Source organism: Centrocercus urophasianus, unplaced genomic scaffold (genome assembly GCF_019232065.1).
Source record: "Centrocercus urophasianus isolate 14NV4802_14NV808 unplaced genomic scaffold, USGS_Curo_1.0 seq_12, whole genome shotgun sequence".
Lineage (NCBI taxonomy): Eukaryota > Metazoa > Chordata > Aves > Galliformes > Phasianidae > Centrocercus > Centrocercus urophasianus.
Window position 1 is genome coordinate 16,145,063 of NW_024884364.1, and position 22,774 is coordinate 16,167,836.

The following is a 22,774-nucleotide window of genomic DNA, read 5'->3' on the forward strand; positions in this document are numbered from 1 at the left end:
CTCGAAATCCTTCCTTCTAGTCTGACTCCCTCCCAGATCTCCTAGTTGTAATGCTTCAATGAAAGGTTTTTAGTGTGTGCACACGTTCTGCAATGTGACTATCTGAAAGGCAGGAGGCCTGTAAGCTTTTTACATACGTATATATGAGCTGGGCACTGCGCACATGAAACTTCAGGGTTTCCTGCCACAATAGGCTTGAAATGTGGCAGCACACTGAAATGTTTTTCCATGAACATCTGTGGAAAATGTCTTGCTCAGATTCTTTCCATTCAAGGCAGAGCTTGCTGGCTGCAAGCAGACACCTCCTCTCCTTTCTCCACTTGTTGTTGCAAAGGGACGTATTCATTCCGTTTTAGTTTATGATCTGAAATGTTAATGTAGAGACATTTACTTGAAATGTCCTGAACTTAAAAAATTAGAAGTCGATTTTGTCTGCTGAATTATATAAACTGGGACTTGGGGGGAGGAGAAAGAGGAGCCTAGTAAGCCATTAGTTTTCGTATTTTCAATCAATGGCAGATTGTTCTCTGCTGGATGTATTTTAAGACCAGACGGGATCTTGAGAATCCTCTGGTTCAGCTTTATGAATGATGAGGATCACTAGACCAGCTTTATAAAATGAATGCCTGCTGTACATCTAGGAACTGTAAGCAAACTAAGCTGGTTCTGGGGAGAGTCAGGAGGAAGCCAATCCCGTATGAAAGCTTTAAGAAATATTCTTCTGCACTGCTTTTTGGTCAGCTCAGTTTCAAACAGAAGTTCTACCATCCCTTTTCAAGGGCTGCCAGCAACCTTGTCTTGAGATTTTCTCTGAATTTCATTGCTGAGTCTGTGAACAGGTATTTGGTATAAATGGTTCCAGCTTGCCTGCATCTGTTTCATCTGTTTTTCTGTTGTTGTTTTGGCTTCTTGGTTGTTTTTTTTTTTTTTTTTTTTTTTTTTTTTAAATGCTGAAGCACCTGGCCTCTGTGAAATCCACTTAGTTTATCCTGGAGTTATATGTTTTTCTTTGGCATTCAATCTTTAATTTTCTATCCCTCTCAGACTGTATCCAGCAACCCAAGTTAGTGTTCAGGTTGCCTTTGCCCTCTATCCGTTCACAGGGATTTCCACAAAAGTGACTTATTTTCCTTTGCCTTGAGGGAAGCAGGAAGAAGGAAGCTTTTAATTTTGTATACAGAAATATGTTATGAGGGGGAACCATTTGGAGCTTGGCTATGCTCACAGCTGGCTTCATCTGTGCCATTCAGCAGAGGGCAAATAGCTCTGGAGAAGCAAAAATGAAAGAGAACTCTAAGGGAAGCATCTCAATGAAATCTTCAGCTCTGGATTACATCTTCATGTGAGCTCATTGCTCAGCAATGCATTATCAGTCTCTGGAAGAAGCTGAGATAAACTAAGCTGCGGAAATATGAGCTAAGTATTGATGTTGAACTTGCAATTAAAATGATGCCCTGCAATGACCCAGAGAGATGCTCAGATGCAAGAAAGTAGATTAGAAAGGTTCTTAAAGGAAAGAAATCTTAATCATGGGAAAGAATGAACAGGAGGAGTACAGCAGAAACTATTTGGCAAGAGAGACTGGTATTTTCCAGCCACAGCTAATGGGCAAGAGTGTGCTTTGTCATTGTGTGTCTTTGTGTCTGTGTGCATTAATTCTGGAAGTACAAACCACAGACTTAAACTACTGGGGTCTTCTCCCAGTAATGGCTATTTTGAGGCTTTGGGGTGAAACTTGTTGGGGAACAGCTCTGTAAAATAAGCGGGAGAGGGCTGAAAGGAAACGGTGCGGGTGAAGGAGCTCGTTATGTGGAGAGAGGCAGATTGTGAAATCTTCAGTTTGAATGGATGATCTGGTGCCAGGGCAGATATGAGTAATCTTGGAAGATGGAGCACTTGTGGATTTCATCTGTATTTTCCGCCTTGTGGTCCATGGTGCTGGCTAACTGCAGGCAATGATATTGCATGCAGTGATTGCTCTCTCTGTGCTGGGTAACGGACTGGATGTGGGGTAATTGGGTAGGGAAGCCTCCTGAGTCTGGATCTCTGTTGCCAGTCAGTTTGCTTGACCTTTCTGTGTTCTACTTTGTCTGGAAAATAAAGATAACTCATTTCTATGGACAGATTAGACTTCGCAGAGAAATACTGGCTGAGATGAAGTAGAAAAATCCAAAATGTCATGCAGAACCTAGGTAATTAGGAGCTTATCTAATCTAAATCCAGATGTTGACTGGCTTTTGGTTATTCTCCCTCCTTTCTCCCTTTTTCTTACAGATTTAAGGTGTTTGGATTACTGAGCTGTGAAGGAAAGCAGGGAGAATGGGGTGTCATCAGGTAAACAGGGCTCAGGGTTTTTTATTTTTCTCCAATACGTAAATCCTTAAGCGGAGTTGGAGTTAATTAATTCAATAAACTTGAACTCCCCCTTTCAACATCACGGCACATTCAGGATGAATCTAGTTGAATGCTAAATAGAAGCCAAACTTGGTGCGTTTTATGTATATATTTTCTTTCATTTATGTGTGGAAGAAATACACTGAAGACTGTGTCCTTAGATTTTGGGTGCTGGAGTTTTCTGGTTTGGTTATCTGAAATCAGTGGCTTGAGTAATGAGATCTGCTGCAAAAGGGCACGTTCAGAAGAAATCAAACGAAACACATCCTGATCCTGGAACCTGATTTTCTTGTAAGAACTTCTGGACCTGTGCTAGTAAACTTTAACCTCAATTTCTTTACTTTGTTTAGAATGATGGTGTTTTTCAAACACATAAATGTTAAGAAAACTATTTTTATTCCTATCTTTACAGCAGGTACCTTTTAATATAAAATTGTTATTACTTTATTAAAGAAGAAAACTTTTTGAAGAGCTGCTTCTAAGCTTACATATGGTCATTCTGCAGTGAGGAGCAGTGTGTTCAGCATAGTTTACATCAAAGTTCTCAACAGAGGATGGTAATCTGGGGTTGAAAATGGTTGCTTAGCTCTCAGAATTGGGATTGCTGGTTCATTTTGTAAGTCTGCTTTTTAGTTTCTGAATTAGCTGAGGGCATGACATTTATCTTCAAACCTGAAGTTATTTAAATCCTATTATTTTTCAGCTCTCAATCTACTGAACAGATTTCCTACACTTAACTTTGCTTTATTCTTGTTGAGCCTTGCAAGTCATGCTTGATCTGTCGACCCTGCACTTGAAACTAAATTCCAGCTTGTTTATTCTCTTGAGTGACCAGTAGTTGGCAATAACAGTATTTCAAACTGTTAATTATAGGTGGCAAGGCAAGCAAAGCCACATTGTCTGTTGTCTGCAGAGTTCTATTTTTCTCAAAGTTAACGTAGCATCAACTCAGTTCTTGCCAAAGAAGAGTCTGTTACTTTCCCAGCCCACACCTTGCAGATGATCTTGTATCATATATGTCTTGTGAAGTTCTTAAGATCATCGAAAGCATGATTGGAAGCATCGTCTGCTCTAGTACCATTTTTTCTAAGGTGCTTTTCTTAATCTAACAGTAAAGAAGATGCTCAGTTAGATAAGGCAATGGATTTGCTTGTAACCTACTGACAGGTGGCTGCTGCTTTTGTTTGAAACTGCTTCTCTCGTCCTGCTGCCAGACAAGTTCCGCTGAAGCCAGATAAAATCATTTAAACTTGGGGCATAAATAAGGCAAGTCGTAATCAGGTTAAAAGCACTGATGGTCGGTTTCTTTCTTTAGAACAGAAACAAAAAAAAAGTCTAGAACCATTCTATAGGGAAGGTTGGCAGGTCAGTGACTTCTCATGAGGGGCAAAGGGATCTTCTCAGCTTCTTTTGTAGGCTGTGTAGTGACTACAGCTCTGGCAAACGTACCTTATGTTGAGAGGTAAGGGATTACATGGTCATCTTGATCCAGCTTAGGGCTAAATGGTGTCTCTTGCAAAGAGGCTCTTGTCTTCTCAGGTTCTGTGGTGGAGTAAAAGCCATAAATGAAAAGGCTTTATTCTGCCCTTTTGTGCCTGAGGACAGCCTGAGGCCCAGAGCGTGGGGCATGTAGGCAGAAGATATTGCTAAAGAATTAAGGTACTCCTCTTGAGAAGCTGCAACTCCAGTTTTCAAGGCTAAGCCATTGAGTACTCAACGTAATGAAGATTACTTGCATTTTTTAAAAAATACATTAATTAAGAAAAAATTAAATTCCCTCTTTAGCTAGAGAGGAGGAAGAGCTCAGCCCCTGACATATCTCTGGGCTTTATCAAAATCAAGTCCTTGTAACACAGGACAGCGATTTCTCCCCTGGAGTTACAAAAGGTAATTTGCAGGAGATGTACCATGGTAGGAAAATAACCCAAGGGAAATAACTGTGGCTTACTGAAGAGAAATACAATCATGAAATGACAGTGAAGGTGCTGCTTAGCAGCCTCCTTATTGCCCAGGAAGCTCTGACTCTTCACGTGGGAGGCAGATGAGAGATGAACTTGCTGTCCCAGAACTGAGGAGTGTGCAGGGATGCTGCATTGCCATGATCCTGCCTTTCCTGGCAGAGAGACTAAACAAACTCAGCACTTATCTTAACAATGTTTGGATGCCAAGAGTGCTCAAACTCTGCTCTACATTAGTGGGTTTTTTGGCATGCTGGGGTTAGGATCCAGTATCTGTTGAGCAGTAGATGCCTGGATTTTTGATCTAGAAATAAAACTCAAGAAATCCTCTGTACGTGTACCTTTCTGTCTTTCTTTTCTTCACCTTACCAGGGCAGGGATAAGACAGCTCAGCCTTAGCCTGACCAAGTTGGGACTGCACAGTTCTTCTCCCTTGCCTGATCCCTGCCGTCACCCAACAGAGCTGGGCCTATGTGGTAAAGCAGGGCACATCTCACATCCTTGATGCATTCCCTCACCTACAGCCAGGGCGTAGTGCAGACCCTGAGCTATAGGCAGCAACCAGGATTATTACAGTGCTCTTTTGTGTTCAGTCAGTGCAGCAGAGGCATATGCTGGAAATGTGGGGGTGTTCCTGGCAGTCTTGACAGTCGCTTTGCTGCTGTGGCAGCAGAGTCACAGTTGGGGACTCCCCTGGTTACAGTTGGCTGGAGAGCCCTGGTCCGTCCTGCCTCTGACTAATCCCTAGGGCCTTTGAACCTCTGTCTGCATGGCTACCTCAAAACCCACCAAAGAAAAAAAAAAAAAAAAAAAAAAAAAAAAGTGATATGAAATACCTTATTCTATCTGAAGAAGCAGGCTGCAAAGGCAATATGGTTGTAGTGTGTGTGTGTGTGTGTTCCAGGCAGGGGCATGTCAGGATATATGGAATTCCTATAGAGTTTGGACAAAGGCTGAGGAAGCAGTCAGTCTGGTATCTTTCCATTTCCCCAGGAAAGGATCCTGTCACACTACTTCCCTTTTATTCTTGCTTCATGTGGGCACCTTACAATCTTATTTTTTTTTTAATAGAAAAGACTTCTGGTTGGAGAATGGGTATAAATCTCTGGGACGTTTGTCCACATACTGTCCTCATGTACAAACTGCTTCTGGGGCAGAGAAGGCTCTAAGAGGTTTATGGTTTAACACAGCACAGCAGATTGTGTGCAGTGGAAATTGTTGGAGAAGAATCCTGGAAGCCACAGGGTGATTATTGCAGTGTAATTGTAATTCATTTCTTAGCGTGCTGTATAATCTCTGATGAAAACAAATCAGGCCCCTGTACCCTAGAACAGCTTCACCAGAAATGAAAGCTCTAGCTTTATGGCATCTCCAAGTTTCTTTCCAGAACCTTGGTGAGTTCTTAGTGCAGCTTTCCACATAAACCTGTTGAGAGAGCGGGGGACGAGTGGGTTTCTTAGCTGAATTTCTTAATTGTTCTCTATCAAAAGTAGTGTTTACCACAGATCTTTAGTGGATTTGAGATTTACAGTTTCTATACTCAAACAGTAACATGTGAGAGGAGGGAAGATCCTCCAACAGTTTACTTTTCCTGCCCAAATTACCTTTTTATTCTTCTTGTTGCTTCTGCTCCTGTCCCAGAAGTAGCTGAGCCAGTTAATAACAGCAGCTGACAGAATCTAGGGTGAGTGAAAACTGTTACCTCTTAATCTGAATCCCCAGTTCCTTTGTGAACTCTCTGGCCCCTTCCCCCAAAGCCATCTCAGAGCCCACCGTTGTCATCAGCTTCCCTCATGCTCATCTCTTCCGCCTTGTTTAGTACAAAAATCACTAAGGGTGTTTTGACACATTGTTTTCTGCCCTGTGAAACAGAGAGTGCTAGCAACGTAGGTGTATCTGAAGAACACCTGTGGTTTTGTGAATTTTGCACTGGAGATGTAGTTGTCAAAATGAGGGGAAGTTTTGTTATCTTCTGCATCTTAGAAGTCAAACACATGTGTTGTTATGGTGTCTGAGCATTTCATAACAGCCCAGTGGTTTTTGTCATTACCATCATCGCATTGCAGCTGAAGAAGTTACCATACCCTTGGGCATTGAGACATCTTGTATGAAAGAAGCTATCTGTAGCAGAGCCTGAAGGAAAACCCACAGAAAAGTGTTATCAGATGCACTTCTTCTATTGTCTGTGTTTCAACTCTGCAGAAGAACCACTTGTATTGTTAAATTAATGGTTTGCTCTGACTTGAATTCCTATTGACAGTGTCAGCCAAAATGATCTGTGCTGGATTAGCCTGAGGACTTGAATTTTATTCTTCTGTGTGAAGTCACCAGTTGCAGAAGGGCTCATTTTGCACAGGATGGTGGAAGGCAGACTTGGGTGGTGACTTTGTGCTGTGTGACAGGCCTGGCAGTTTGGGTGGTAGTACAGCAATTAGTGGCTAAAAATGGATGACTGTTTTGCCCAAACTTGCATGATTGCTTATCCTTACTTCAAAGCTCAGTCTCAGCAAACAAGTAGAGGAGAATTCAATAATGTACAAGAAAGGTCATGGGCTCTGAAGAAAAGGCATATCATGAATAATTGTGGTTATTCTTTTCTAGGTCCTGTGTTTAATGTCTCGGTGCATTCTGACAATCTGACGATTTACCAAGGTGAACTGGCAGATTTGCTCTGTATCATCACAACAGATGGAATGACACTAGAGCCAGGTATTTTGACAAAAATATTTCCCTTGTAACTCAATTGCTTTGAGATGGAATACTAGCAGCTACAACACTGTGTCATTTGAGTGAAGCTGGAGAACTGAAAGCTAGCATTGAAAGTCCTACAGAACTAGATAAATAACAGGAGAGAGTATATGCTTTGCACAGCCAAGTTTAAAACAAGTTTTGCATTTCACACTCTTGGTAGAAGGAAAAAAGTGTTCCTATTGCTAACTCTGCCCTTGTGCTGTCTGTACAACTGACACCTGTGCTGGCAGTCTCAGCCTACAGCCGCTAGATGAGCGTGGGAACTGTTCCTGACTCCTTTAATATGTATCTGAAGGAGATACATTTGCAAAACCTTTACAGTCATGGCAGTCTTAAAATCATCTGATCAGTCAACTCAACGCTTCACAGTGTATTTAAGGCTTAATTTAAATCTAAAAGTCATAAAAACTGATTACTGCAGCCTCAATATGGATATAACGGATGTTAATTCCTATGGCCTTCAGAGGCAAGCCTTCTTTTTTGCATGGGAAGAAACACACAGTACCTAATTATTATGAAAAGGACAACAAGTACTTGAAAGGCAAACATTTGTGAAGGGCTAAAAAGTTCAGAGAATTGCTCAAAACTTAGCTGCTTGCCCAACATTGCCTGAGCTGCTTTTCATCAAAATGCTGTGAGAGCAGCTCTGGTTACTGGACACGAAGTTTGAGTTTGGAATGAGCTTAGGTTTTTTTTATTTTAAGTAATGTTATGTATGCAAATATATGAAAAATGTTTAGAAAAAAACCTAAACAAATATAAATATATAAAAATGTGTATGTATATCTCTAAAGATGCCATGATTCTTGGAAAACTTAGAAATCTGTGCACAAGCCACTTCACAAAAGGTGCTGTGTGGCAAATGTTACTTAGTGTAGTAGTTGATGAGATGAAGTACCAAGTTTAGTAAAGGTCCACCACTTTGAAATCGCACAATGTCTGTTCTATGTTAAATCTGAGTGTAACAGGGAGGCAATTTGCTAGATTATGGTTCTCTGCTGCCTGTGAAAAAATGCTGGAAGTCTGTGGATTGTATTACTGAAATGTTTGGTAAGGAGCAAATGCTGACTAAACTTTATTGCTGTCAAAAGATTAATAGTGTGGGGTATTGGACAGTCTGCAGCATTGTACATCTGTATGTATGCCTCAGTTTCTGCTCAGCAGAATGCCTCATCTCAGTTGAGGTGTTCCCAAGCTCTTACAGGTATTGTTGCAGGGCAGGACCCCAAGCAGCTGGCTTCCTTTGCAGAGAGAGAAATAACTGCTAGCAGGGAGCTGCTGCTGCTTCTGCTGGTGTTCTACAGCTAAGCTGGGGTTGCCTTGTGAAAGAGATCTCAGCATCTCCAACCAACTTCGAACTTGAAAAGAAGCCACTTACTAACTAGTGGGGTTCTCCTTTCAGAGCATTTGAGTTTGTGATGCTTTTGTGTGTGTTTGGTAGCTTGAGAAGGGAAGAAGCTCTGACAAGAGAAAGATGATCAAATGGACTGAAATTAGAAGATGGCCTCTTCAAGGAGCTGCTGATCAGCAGAGTCAGGTTGAAACAGGGAAGTTCCATCAGGGAGTATGAATGTCTGTTGAATCAGTAGATGATACCTGTGTTTGGAAATGTTGCCCTTTTCACAGATCATGAGCAGCAAGTGCAGAGTTGTAAATGTCAGCACTGCAATCTGTTTCCTAGGTGGTTAATATTATCTGGAAAAGGCAGCTCTGCTCCGTGGTTGGTTTTTGGTTGTTGTTGTTAATGTTTTGGGGGTTTTTTGTGCGTGTTTTTGTGACTTATTTGTCTGTAATGGGGTGGATGAGGCACACACAATGGATACCTACAGAAAGGAGTAAAAGAAGTGTGGTCTTGTGGCAAGTGTTGGGGGAACCTGTTGGTCTCTGCTCTGAGCCTCCAGTTGCTGAATGAGCAAGATTTGGGGTCTAGCCAGCCATACTCTGCATGTCTGTGTGGAAAAGTTCCACCTGGGCGTTTCAGGTGGCCCTAAAAAGCTGATGCCTCTCCAGTCCTTGCTGGTCTTCTGGGTGAGACTGGCAGCAGAACTGCAGGAATCTATGCAGCAGCTGTAGGTTGTGCAGATTTCCCTTGTCATTCTGCATTCTTGACTTCAGGGTTGGAGAGGAATAGATAAGTGGGATAACTGAGCAGGTTAGGTAGAGAAGGTCCTTAAGGGTCATCTAGCAACACCCTGACATAACCACTTGACTTTTTTTCCACAACTATCTCATCTCTGATCTGAATCTGCACTGAGTAGGTATCACAATGTAGTTTATCATTCAGATGGAGAGTTTCCTTCTTAAATAAATGCCAAAATGTTAGACAGACTGAAAATAACAGCGCTGTTTCATCCCAACAGGGAAAAGAGGTGTGTTGTTTGGAAAAGCCTACACCAAATAATAAGACAGGAAGAGCAAGAGTTGCTAGCATCTCCTAGAAGAAAATAGATGGCAGCCAAGGCCTTTCAGGTTGGGAACGTAAGAAAGGAGAGTAGAGCAATGGTCTGTGCACATTGCTATCCTGACTATGTTCTGTGGGTCTGGATCGTGATGGCTTTCAAGAAGTCTGCTCTTCTGGTGTTAGATCTGCCACAGCAGTGTATTTTGAGCAGAGAAGGATTGGAGAATTTCATAAGATCTTTTTGTTAAACGCACTTCCTGGACAGTCTGAATGCATTTGGTATGCCAGCTGGCTCTGCTTTTGTACACAAGGCACTCAACTTTGCAAGCACGCGAGGAGATCAGTATGTATGCTTTGTATAGGAATATGAAGTGTTGGGTTTCATCTGTTTCCCCCCTTCATGTGTACAACCAGAAAAATAAAGTACTTTCAAGGAGCTGAGGACAAGCTAAATGGATGATGATCTTTATCACTCCCCTTCTCAGCTCCATTTGTTTCTAGTAGCGTTACTTACAGGTTGGTTCCTCCTCTAGTAGAGGCGATTCACCATTGTGTGTGTGTGAGTATGCACACCCACCCTGTGGGAAACTTTCTAAAGGGTTGAAAAGGTTTTGGCTTGACTGCTACGTGGTTTAATTTCCTCTGCTTCTTTGAGACCCTGCTGAAGTGGAGTGTGCATTACTGAGCTCAGTACGTGGCAGCAACCATTCCATCTAAAGAAGTGCTTCTTTGGCTTGGCAGCTGTAGCTGGTGTTTTGAATTGATACAAGGAGAGCATGCGTGTGTCAGGGGGGAATAGTAGTAGTACTTCTGTGCCCTCAAGGTATAAAAGCTGCTTCTGATGTTTCTGTTGAATACACATTTTCGCAAACGATCTCTCTAGACTTCCCAGATCACCCCTTCTTGGGCTGTGTGCATAGGGATTTTAAAGTGTTTCTTACTCTGTCTGAAAGAGGTGGGCTTTTTTCAGACTGCTCCAGACAGACGCAGTGGGCACTGGAGAATTTAACAAAACCAGCTTGTTTACCTCTTGTATGGTTTGAAGTGGTTCGCCTAGCTCTCTAGGAAGCTCTATTCAATCTCATTTAAATGTAGTAAACAAAAAGGGTCTCAAAATTGTGATTCAGCACTGTAACAAGATGCTGAGAGAGCTCCATTCTAAGTAGTGGAAGTGTATGGTTCCTAAGAGCTGGTCTAGAAATAGGATTCCCTGTTTCAGGGAGCGATTGGCCAGGGAAGCAGCTTAGCCCTGTGTGTCAAATCGAAATATGCATAAAGATGTGCTTTACATGTTGATGATCCTCACTAGCTGAGGAGGGGAAGAAGCATAGCACCACTATTTCTCTGCTTGCAGGGCCTCTGAAGCACCCGATTCCCAGACTCTGCCTTCCATTATGGAAGGAGCTGAGTTGCAAGAGCTGCTGCTGACACTGAGGTTCTCAGTTGCCTTCTGGATGATGACTTCCCAGTGCCAAACTCTCTCTAGTGCATGGGCACTTACTGTCCTTACTGGTGGAAGAAAGCTTTGCAGTGTTGACCATGAGTGTGATTCCAGTGGGTGTGTTTTGATTTTTGTAGCCTGAGGACAAAAACTGAGTGGCTTGTCACCATGCAAGGGGTGTGTGGGGTTCTACAGATGCTTTTGGGAAGCTTTGCATGAGGCCCGTTTTACGTCAGTAAAATCACATATTTGTTAGCGCTTGGGAGCTGCTTGGAATGTTCATCACTGAGCTGCAGAGAGCGCTTGATTCATGTCCTTGTTTTGCTAAATTTGAAAAATGTGAGAGATACAGAAAGGAATCAGATGACTGCTGTATGAAGCTAGTTCAGGGAGGATAGTGACAAAGAGTTCTTGGAGCCAAATCCTCCCTCTGACTGTTTGCAGTGAGTCACTAATTGCACGCTGTGTATACTGACTAATAAAATATGTTGGCATAATAGTTGTCCCATGTTGTAATTATGGAAGATAGATTCAGCTATTTCAAAACGACAGCAAATGCTTGCATTCCCCTTTGCATGTTGAGGGAAGAGAACCTCAAATTACTGACTGAAAGAAGTAGCCTGGGCATCTGAAAGCTATTTTTTTTTTTTTTTCCACCTAACTTATTGTTGAAATCCATTTTAGCAAATGCAATTGTGTATTCGGTGCAGTTGGACTCAGATTGGAAGGTATCCATATGTTCCATACCTGAAAACACAGAGCAAATGGCAGTTTTGATAAACTTCCCAAGGAATTGGTCATTCCCAATACGACTGTCTGTGGGCCAGTGTTACTGCCTTATTTGGCATAAACAGGCAGCAGAGGAGAAGGGTAGTTTATAGAAACAGAGCTCTCAAGTAGAGGCCCTGCTTCCCATAGATAGTTGCATGAGTATACATTGCAGAGGTCAAAGCTTGGTGCTTTAATTGGGTGTGTTTGTGCAGTGATTTGTATTAGCTCTGCTTTAAAGAGAGGGGATCAGAATAGTATGCCAAGTAACAAAGAGTGTGATAAGAAAGTCTGATTGCTGTGCAGGCTGCTGGTCTGTATGCTGGTCTGACCTAGGCACACCTTGCATGGGACCAGAAAACCTCACCCTGCTGTAGGTTTGCAAGTGTAGGGTCTGCAGTGTTGTCACTCATAGCAGCTGACCATGAAGCAGGGTTACTAAACTAGCTGCTGTCCCAAAACTGTTTGGTCAGCCAGTGTCCCTTGTACTAACAGAGTGCTTACATCTGCTTTCTCGTATTTTTGTTTTGTTTTCCAGGGTGTGTGTAAAAATAGCACACCTTACTGGGACGTTAATGATATCCCAGACAGCAGCTGGTTTTTTTCTACAGTAAGGAAGAATGAAGCACCTGGCCAGCTGATGCTGTACATCAAGTAGCGGAGCTGAGGATGTCCCTGTCTTTATAAGATTATTCTAAGGTTCTCTATCTTCTAGGAGTGCCAGCTTGCCTGATAAAGGCTTAAAAATGGTCTTTACTCATATCTACAAAGAATTTAAGTAAAGCTGCAGGTTTGGGGCTTAGGAGAAAGATCAGTTCTACATTTCAGATTGCTAATACTGTATTTTTCAGAGATCTCACTGCCAGCAAGTGGAGTTTGATATATATGCTCAAAATAAAAGGAACTATCTTAGGTGTGAGAAGACGTCACAAAACTCAGGGTAAAAATAGTAACCTCTGTTTCCAGTGAGCTCCAGTCAGCCTGTTAATGCGCCAGGAAGGGGGAACTGTTGATAAGCCAAGTGAGTGGGCATCTAAAGCCTTTTCCTGTCTATGCTATAGGTCATCTCAGGTTTCAGGCTCAGGTATTGCTGAGTTCACGTTAGCAAAATGTAATGGTGATTTATCAAATAGATACTCAGCTACAGCAGCCTAATAGGGCTAAGATTGTGATCCCCTGATGTGATAAGTGAGATCTTGCACAAAGGTAGAAGGAGCAAATGTACTGATATGGAAGGTGCTGCAAATTGTTTGTGTAGACTGTCTCCTTGGATAATGTACCTTGTATAAGGCATGATGTGTGATCATCCATGACAGTAACTGACAATTGTGGAAAAAGCGTATAAAAGCATTGTGGTCAGGCTTTGCTCTGGAATATTTTTGCAGGTGATTTTTTTTTTTTCTGCTTTTTGTTGGATCTCTTTATTTATTTAGGCAGACTAAATGTGAAGCAGGAGCTTTAAGAATGAGCCCTCTGACTTTGTAGTTGTATAGGTGCTGCATGAAGGTGGTGATGGAAATCACTCTCCGCTAGTAAATACCTTCTACTGTCACTTCCTTTTCAGTGTAGGTTCAACGTAGTTACAACGCTTCTCATGACACCAGGCCTGCCTGCTGATTACTTAGGATAGTAGGCAGGAAAGCAAGAGTTGGTTGTAGTGCAGTGTTGGTTGCAATGCTTGCAGATCAACCTTTCTTCTTTTTTTTTCCTGCAAATGCAGATGATATGTCCTTTGATGTCTCCTGGTTTGCTGTGCGCTCCTTTGCGTTGGACAGAGAGCCTGTCTTGCTGGCCTCGGTGGACCGGAGAGGGATCGTGACACAGAGCAGGAGAAATGGGAGCAGTGATCTGAGCCTGGAGAGAATCAGCCCACTGGAATTCCGTCTCCGCATTCACAGCTGTGAGGATCACGACTTTGGGAACCACTACTGCGTAGTCACCCCGTGGGTACGCTCTGCCACTGGTGCATGGCAACGGGAACCTGACATCAAAGCCAAACCCATCTTTCTATCTGTGAAAATGGATGGTAAGACCAGTATTGCAGTTTCTATTGTGGGATTTTTAACACCTTGTTATGTTTTTTGTAGCAAGTACTCTCTATCGCACATACCTTTAAAAACATTGATAATCTAAATAGACATTGCTATCCTTCTTCTTTTGTTTGCAACTTCTAATTCTAGCTTCTGTGGACTAGTTAGGTCTGAACAGGTTATATTATGAAATGTTCTTTTCCCTCATGTCTTGGTAACGTTTTGCATAGCTAGGGAGTCTTTTAATCAAGACTTAGCAATTCTCTTCAAGTGTTAACCCTTGTTCTTCCTACAGGAGGAAGCCTTGACTTGCCAACTTCAGTGTGCTGAAGTAGGGTCATACTGTGGTTAATATCAAAGTGGGGCATGACACATCAGAACTCTGTCTCCTTCCTCCCTCTCCTAACCACAAGACATGCTACTTACTGCACTTAGTGCCTTATTTGCTCTGCAACCTGAGTTGCAAGCATTGCTGTATTTCATGAGAAGCTAGATGTGTGCTAGATATTGCATTCAGTACATAGCTGAGAAGGGAGATGAACATAGGAGGGATTTTGAACTGCTTTCTTCTCAGCATTTACATGAAGAGTCACGTTGAGAAATTCCATGAACTTGAATCAGAAGATCTTATTATTCCCACTGTACTATTACAACTGTACTTTCCAAGCTCTGTTTGTTCCTTGACCCTGCGTTTTAACTGTGCAGTAGGTGCCTATACCAACTAAGCCAGCCTTGGAGGTTTATCAGGTAGGGCTGCTGAGTGACAGGGAGTGTACTGTACCAATAGTTCTAATCAAGCAAAGTGTAAAGGAGCCTACTACTTGCTGTTTAGAAACAGTCATATAAAGAAGATTGCAGGCACAGTCTGCCTCTGAATAGAGAACCTTTGGAAGGCATTTGTTTGGAGAAACGGATATTGGGATATCCCTTGGAACTACCTTCCTTTTGCTTTCTTGCTCCAAGATTTCTCGTGTTTCCAGCCTCCCTGAAGCTTGGAAATGGTAGAGGAAGAAATGAGGTGAAGTGGTCAGGGAGTCTGGTAAGACACCAGTATTCCAAACTTCAAAAAACAGAAATCAAGGAGGAAAAATAATTTAACTTCCTTCTGAAAGAAGTAATCTGCCTGTGACAGAAAGATGTGTGATTTCCCCCTTCCCTTCCCCACCCTCCTTTTAGGTAAGAAAAATAATGCAGATCTTCAAATTTCTCAGTAATATGTAATGACTTAGTCTTCCTTCTTTTTTTTTTTTTTCAGTTCTGAATGCTTTCAAGTATCCCCTATTGATTGGCATTGGTCTGGCCACTGTCATTGGACTCTTATCCTGCCTCATTGGCTACTGCACCTCCCGTTGGTGCTGCAAGAAGGAAGTACAGGAAACAAGACGAGAGCGTCGCCGGCTGATGTCGATGGAGATGGACTGAGTATGGGAGCCAGGCACACTTGCGTTTCGGGAGAGACTCACAGGGCTCTTGGACTGTGCTGAGACACTCATTCACAGGCCCAGATGAGACAGGGCTTTTCCTCTCTGGTTTCAGCCTGGACCTCAAGCTCCTCCTTGTTACACTTTGTGTCCTGAGAGCTTTCAGGCCAAATCTAGTGACTCAGAGTTCTCCTTTGTCCAGCAGCACTTTCTGCGTAGAGATCATGTCCTTCTAATTTACAAACTGTTGAGCCTGCTTTCAGCAGGGCCCTGTGACAAAAATTCACTATGTGGTTTTTTTGGTTTTTTTTTTTTGCCCCTTTTGGTTTTGAAAAGATCTTCCACTATGAAAACATGTTGAGGAGTGTGGTGTGCAGGAAGGGACTGGTGAAATCGTTAGACTTTAATTGTATTAACCAATCTACTCTTCCCCTCTACCCCCACTGCAGCATTCTGTCCACTTTTTCTCTCTGCCTTGATATCTCAGACTTCTTTGTATTGCTTGAAGGCTGGAGAAAGGTATTCCACTGGAGTCTCAAGAGGCTGTTCCAGAAAATAATTGATTTTTGGCTGTCAGCGTACCTTCTCTTCTCCACCTTTCAAAGAATTTACAATTAATCTGAAAACAAAATTTGCCTGGAGGTCTTTGAGATGCTCTTCTTAAGGTTTTATTGTTTTGGGTTTTTTTTCCCTAATTTTCAGTGCTCAAAGCTCTTATCCGTGGTGAACAGGGGCTAACTTAGCAACCCTGAAGAGTCAATCCTCAGACAAGCGTTTGTTGGATGGCTGCTTGCAGTCACCTTCTCCCCAACCCTTCTACCTTCTTTTCTCCCCACTACAGCTGCTCACGACGTGCCTCAAACACTGTTCTGCTTGTGGCAGGGGGGCAACATGGTGTCAAGAGGCAAGGCCCAGCCCTTGTTGGCCTTGTCAGAGAGGTAGAAAACCTTGCACTACTGATGCAGTGTGATTCATGGAAAAAAATGAGATGGATCTTTTTGTGCAGTGGACCAACTGATCACATTTGGAGACCTGTAAACTGTCACCAAGTACACAGACCAGATTCCAGCACTACTTCTGCCAGTTGCTCAGGGTAGGAATATGAGCAAGCCCAAGAGGGCAGCAAAAACCCTTCAGGTTCCCATGATCCTGGTCTTGTTGCATAGCCTGCAGTGAGGATTTCTCCAAGAGGTTGAGTATCGTGAGTCCTGCTTTGGTCTTCCGCTTTCACTGACCTGGCTCCTGGTGGGGAGCAACTTCTTTTCCAGGCAGTTCTGTCTTTCCAGCACAGCTGGTGTTCTAAGCAATAAAAGTCAGAATAAAGGTACTGTGTATAAGGAGGTAGGACTGTACCACAACCAGACATCACAGTGAGGGTGTAGCTTGCATCAGGAAGAGTGGGAAATGTGGATAAGGCTAGGGATCAATTCCTTACTGATTGATTTTTTTTTTTTTTTAATTATTGTTATTTTTTTTAGGATAAAATGAAAGATGTTGGAGGATGGCATCCACAGAAAGCAGTGGTTGTGGTATGCCAATGTAGACACTAGCTATGTACTAGACAATCATTGTCACTAGTAGCTCATTCCAGTATATATACCTGGGGAGCTGCAGGTCTAATATCTGTGCTACAATGACCTCAGTTCACATTAGTTTGTGAAACCTTTAACTGAACCACTCAACACTGCTGCTATTCCAAGACTATTGCAGTAAGATTGGTGTTGTTTTTTTTGTGTCTTCTGTGATGACCTTTTTTTTGAGGTTGGTGTGAAGGTTTTTCTAGAAGGCTGTCTTCTGCCTCCAGCGTGTGAACGTGCATGCAGTTGCATTGTAGGTGGGTTAGCTTTGGCTTTGTATACGTACACACACAGGTATCTAATGATTTTTGGGAGCTGAATATGAGACATCTTTAACGTGAACTTGATTTGCAGAGATGAGGCTTGCAACTCATTATTTAACTGCTTGATATTTCATGTAGATTTCCAAAGCTGTGACACCTATAAACTTCTAGAGGACTTTGACCAAAACATTTATGGCAGTTTCTTTTTCTGGCCCAGTGGTTTTTTTTGTTGTTTTTCTCTTGAAGAGCTCTGAAAGGGCCTATGTTGCAGACAGATGTTGCTGCCTCTGTTGAGGAATGAGGCAGAAGCAGTCTACCCTCCACTGTGACAGCCCAAAAATCTTTAGTGATGCTTTCCAAAGAAAGGATGTTGAAAAAATAATTTACTCATATCACTTTTGACAGTAACATTTTTCTTCTTCTCACTCCTGGCTACTGTAGTGAAATCTTTCTTTTCCTTGGCCATTATGGAACACCATACGGACGTCTGGGATGTTGGCTGTCCTTCCCGCACTCATCTAAGTAGCTTCTTCCCTGCATTAACATCTGCTTTCTTCACAGAAGGCTTGTGGAATCAGGGTGTCTTGGTTTTGGGGGCTGGTAGTGATGGTGAAGTTCAAAGCACAGCATCAGTCGCTTGCTGTCCTAGCAGACTTGCTGTCCTAGCAGGCTGACTCCTTGTTTATATGCTCTTGCTTAAGTTTTAGGGAAAGAGGGTCATGATTGTAATGCAATAATTAGGGAATGAGTGAGCAGGGACCTGACAGTTCTTCCCAAGCACACAACGTAGCACACTTTTATCCCTGCTGGAAAAAACTCAGGGTTATTTTGGTCAGGGCTCCCTGCTTCTACTGTGGAAGGTCTCTGTGTCCTCAGCCACTGCTGACCTTCCTTCATGGCCGGTAACAATCCTTGTCATTCCAAGTGAAGCAAGTTCCCTACTAGCTCATACTGCTGCCAGCCCCTTGGAAGGCAATGCTGCATCCCCTTACACTCTGTATTTGCTGTAGTTGGAAGGTTAGAAGCTGAGGGGCGAGGCTTACCCCACAGGTTTCCTTCTACTTGTGCCAATTTTGTATTATCCCTTTTTTTAAAATAGAGTGGGAATCTTGTCTCCAATGAAAAAGAAAAAAAAAAAAAAAAAAGATTTTTGGTCACTTTCATGTTTTTTATTATTGTTTCCTGTGTGAGTGATGGTGTGCGTGCACCTGATTGTGTATTAAACCTGCAAAGTATCAGGAGAGTAAGCTGCCTGAGATGCATTGCAAGCATCCATATCCTCTCAGCTGCAACCTGTGGTATTGTCTAAGTATCCTAAGGGCTCGTGTTGATATTCCTCTGTTCAAATTGCCACATCTCCTGGGTAAGCCGGTAAATTCCTCCAGGCACTTGGAATTCAATCCAGAACAAGCTTGAGCATATAGCAGAAGGGCAAGATGTTTGCTTTCTTTTTTTTTTTTTTATTTCAAAGTTACAAAACGAAGTGTTTGGCACAGTTCTGGAATGCAGGTACCCAATAGTTCTAACAATGCTGTGTAAAATGTTTCTTTTTATGTTCAAAATAAAGAACCTTTTTGATTAAGCCTGTGCTGTGGGCTTGGCCTGAATGTTTATACTGTGGGCAGTTCTCTCCTCGTACCTTTGCGTGTACACAGATTCTATTGTTACTGAAAGGGTATCTAATGTAAATCTTACCAGTCCCATTTCCAACACTGGTCACCCTGCTAGGTAAGCGTCAGCACTATTTTACAGTAAGTTTAAAATATTTGCTTACATTTGTGTGATGAGTGGGGAAACATAATGGTTTTCTGAATCCATTCTGTTTCTACCCTGTCATAAGTCAGCATTTTTGCAGAAGGGATGAGGCATCCGAAATATGATGGGTTTGGCCTGGTTTCTCCCGTGTGGCTGCTTGCTGTGATTACACAAATGCTGCCAATCATCAGTGAGTTCCAGTGAAGCAACCTTTGTGAATGTCGTACCTCATGTGAAGCAAAGTCTTTTCCAAAGGTAACTGTGATGGGATTCATCTTTCAACACTCTGCCCAGCCACACTGGACTTGAAAAATAGAAATTTCAAGAATCCAATTTGTGACTTACTTGCAACATGCATTTTAAAGGAACAAGAATCTGAAAGTACCCGTTTCTCACCGTGAGTTGTAAAGGATAGTACAGATCACCTTAGATATGAGAATTAGGAGAGATAAGTGTGCAATAATTGGCCGGGCAAGTAAGAGGAGTGAGGTAATAGCAGCTCCCTCTAGTGATGGGACAGGAAAAGAGGGAGGAAGCCGCAGCAGATAGCTGTAGTCGTTAATTCAACCAAGGTGCGGTCAGTGTGTCCTCATGCTCTTTGTAACATTCTTCTGTTTGTAGAAATAGTTCCAGGATGGATTTTAGGCTTGTTTTTTTCTTGTTGTTTTTGTTCTTGAGTGTATAGCATCTCTGTATTTGCATAAGAATAGTCATTGCATTACAGATGGATCTAATTTGCTCTATTTATATTTATATCCTTATTTATATCCTTATCCAGGCTCTTAATCTTCAGCCATGCAGTTTTCCAGCCATGCAGCTCCTCAAGTCCCATACTGAGCTCCGTGGTGTGCCATGTATTGAAGTATCTGCTCCCTCAAAAGCTGTGTCTTCTAGCAGCTGTACTAATAGTGAGTGACAAGCCTTCACAAAGTATTTACTTGGTGTAAAATCACTGACATAAGGTGAGTCTTTCAGCAATGGAAAGGATAATGTCTTTCTACTTTGGTTGTTTCTCCTTCCTTCCCAGGAGCAGTCCTTCCCAGCTCTGCTTTCTATTACTGTCTACGTTATTTTCTTCTCTCCCCAGCCCCCGCAAGCCCTTCTCTTCACTCTGAAATTTGTCTCTGATGTTTCAGGGAGAGCTCCTTCAGAAGCCGAGCTCTGAATTCCTAGCCCAGCAGAAATGTATGTTTTCTTTAGAAATACAATGTTTGAGGTCCTTTTGAAGCTGATGGCTTTGTCTGCAGCCTTCAAGGTGCGTGCTGAGGTGTCCTTACCTGGTACTGTTATCTTTTTCTCCTGTCTTCACAGTTCCCTGTAATCATCCAGAAATATCTTTTGTTAATCATTATTCATTTATTGCTCCTTCCTTGACCTGACTGCGTACCGTGTTAACAAGATGGCTCTCAGGACTCATGCACAGGGCATCGCTGTCTTTAAACCTGCCTTGTCTTTTCCCATACCAACTGAGTGCCACCACTTCCCACTTGATGAGGCATCTATTATGAGACATTCTCCAAGGCTGTGAGAGCAGTGTGGGAGCTACTGCATGATCCTCAGGTGAAGGGTGTCTATCACCTACACCATGTTCTGCTTTTTTCTTGGGATCTTGGTGCAGTGAGAGCAGCATTGAGTGAACACTGTGTTCACAGTCCAGAACACTCTACCCAACCTTATGCCCCTCACTGCAAGAAAGACACTAAGGCCCTGGAGAGTGCCCAGAGGAGGGCAGTGAAGCTGTGGAAGATCTGGAACACAAATCTTATGAGGAACAGCTGAAGGAACTAGGATTCTTCAGTCTGGAGAAGAGGAGGCTCAGGGGCCTGAAAGGAGGCTGTGGTGAGTTAGGGGTTGGCCTCTTCCCCCAGGTAACAGCAATAGGATGAAAGCAAATAAGATGAGCAATAGGATGAGGTCTCAAGTTGTGCCAGGGGATGTTCAGGTTGGATATCAGGAAACATTTCTTCTCAGAGTGGTGAGGCACTGGAACAGGCTGCCTTGAGAGGTGGTGAAGTCACCGTCCCTGGAGGTGTTCAGGAAATGCTAGGTGATGTACTAAGGGACATGATTTAGTTGGGAGATATTGGTGATAGGTGGATGGTTGTACTGGATGATCTTGGAGGTCTTTTCCAGCTTTGGTGATGCTGTGATTCTGTGAAGGTGAGAAGGTGGCAGCTACGAGCAGAGCATCTATTGGTTTGCCAGGAGCAGCTGTCTGGTAGCTAAGCCTATGCAGACTGTTGACATGTTAACATGATCTTCTAAATCTAAGTCCCACTCATCAGGCTCCAAACCGAATTCCTTTGGACACCTGAGTGTGTGAACTTGGACAGAAGCCTTATACTGTTGGATGACGGCTCCTTTAGGAACTTCAGGAGGAACTGAAATTTTGGGCTTTCAAAAAGAGCAGCTCTGTCTCTGTTATTGGACAATATGAAATCGCTGCTTTTCCCCGTGACCTTGTAGGCATGAAAGAGAGAAAGTTTTTTCTGGTGAATGAGTTGTGAATAAAGCAAAGGCTTTGATGCTGGATGAGCTGAAAATGTTATTCTGTCATTGCTACCTTGCTGCATTGCTTTGGGGTCATATCTGTGTGCCACTTCCACATTGTTCTTAGTGTAGGGATGGCTGCACTGGTGAAATGCATGCTTTGTGCATCCTGTAGTCGGGCCTGCTAAGAGAGCAGCTTCCTGCTGCAGCCACTGATGAAGCAAGTTTTGGCAGTTGGAGTTTATCATTTTTCTCAGCTTACGTGTATTTAACAATTGGCTGCAGCAATGGCTGTTTAATTCCCTTGCTAACGTTTCCAGGGCAGCCATTTAATTTTTTTTTAAAACTCTCTTGCTTCTGGAAATCCTGTAATCAAATCCAAGCTCTGTCAATCTAATTAGTTTTGAAGTGCAGCATCTCCATAACTTGGAGACCTAAATAAGCAGCTTAGTATTAAAACCTAGTTTCTCTCCTCATGTTATGCTGCCTTATATTCCCCAGGAGAAGTTCCCACCAAACAACAGTCATTGTGACTGCTCCCCCTGTTCTCATTAAAGTCAGAAAAGGCAACTAAGGTCACCCAGTCCAACCACCAATCTGTGGCCACTGACCATGTCCCTCAGTGCCACATCTGCACAGTTTGCTTGCTTAGAAGATGCTGATGCACAGAGAGGTCTGGGGCAGCGTGTAGCTTTGTGCTGCTTGCTGAGGGCTGCCCAAGCAGCTGGGGAGCTGCAGAGTTGGTGGTGTCATGGCAGCAGAGCGGTAGCACCTCGGTGCAAAGCAGCCTCCAGCCCTGACTGAGGGGAAGGGCTGGATATGGAGACAGTGAGTACTGGAATGAAGGTCCAGGTGCAGTGCTGCTGCAGCCCTTTGTCACCTTGTCTACAGTAGAAACTGTGCGATTGGGAGCGATCCTCAGCTCACCAAAACAGAGTTGCGGGTGCCTTCCTCCCAAGGCAGCCCCTGTTGCTTGCTGCTTAGAGAAGCTGGTGTCCTAGGGAAGTGGTTGCAACCTTCTGTGCTTTGGCCAGACTCCCCCTACTTTTGGGGCTGCCTAGGGCTGGCCGTGTGGCTCACTGGTGCATCAGAGTAGAGATCCTCATCCACTGGCATCATACTCACCTCTACAAGCTGTGGGTGCAATCCCATGTAGCTCCCAGCAATGTTGAGTCTGGTTCCAGTCAGAGCCAGCATGTTTGGCATTTGTACTCCATTAGGAGGCTTGTGCCTAGGGGATGGGGACTGAGCTGGCAGCCATAGGGAAGCTGTCTGCCTCCAGCTCCATACTGAGGGATGTAACCAGCTGCCTTTGATGTCTGAGCCAGGCTGAGAAAACCTGACAGCAGACTTCAAAGTCTGTTGTGCCAGCTCCTCCATTATCTGAAGATTTCTGCCACATCCCCCAGGACTGCTGGATTATCCTGGCTAATTCCACACTGCATCCCCTGTCTCTGCCTGGCTCCAACCCTTTGTGTTCATGGCTGTCCTTTCTGAATTTCTCTGGGGATGTGACAATGGGATT

The 22,774-nt window shown here is 43.2% G+C and overlaps 1 protein-coding gene across 1 annotated transcript in view; it reads left to right on the forward strand.

Moving 5' to 3' along the window:
- Positions 1-18,587, forward strand: part of PTGFRN (prostaglandin F2 receptor inhibitor) — a 65,898-nt gene extending 47,311 nt beyond the window's left edge. The window contains 3 exon segments of the mRNA XM_042810291.1: positions 6,954-7,061; positions 13,434-13,739; positions 14,999-18,587. Of these exon segments, the coding sequence (XP_042666225.1) occupies positions 6,954-7,061; positions 13,434-13,739; positions 14,999-15,165 (581 nt within the window). The 3' untranslated portion in view covers positions 15,166-18,587.
- Positions 18,588-22,774: the final 4,187 nt, after the last annotated feature.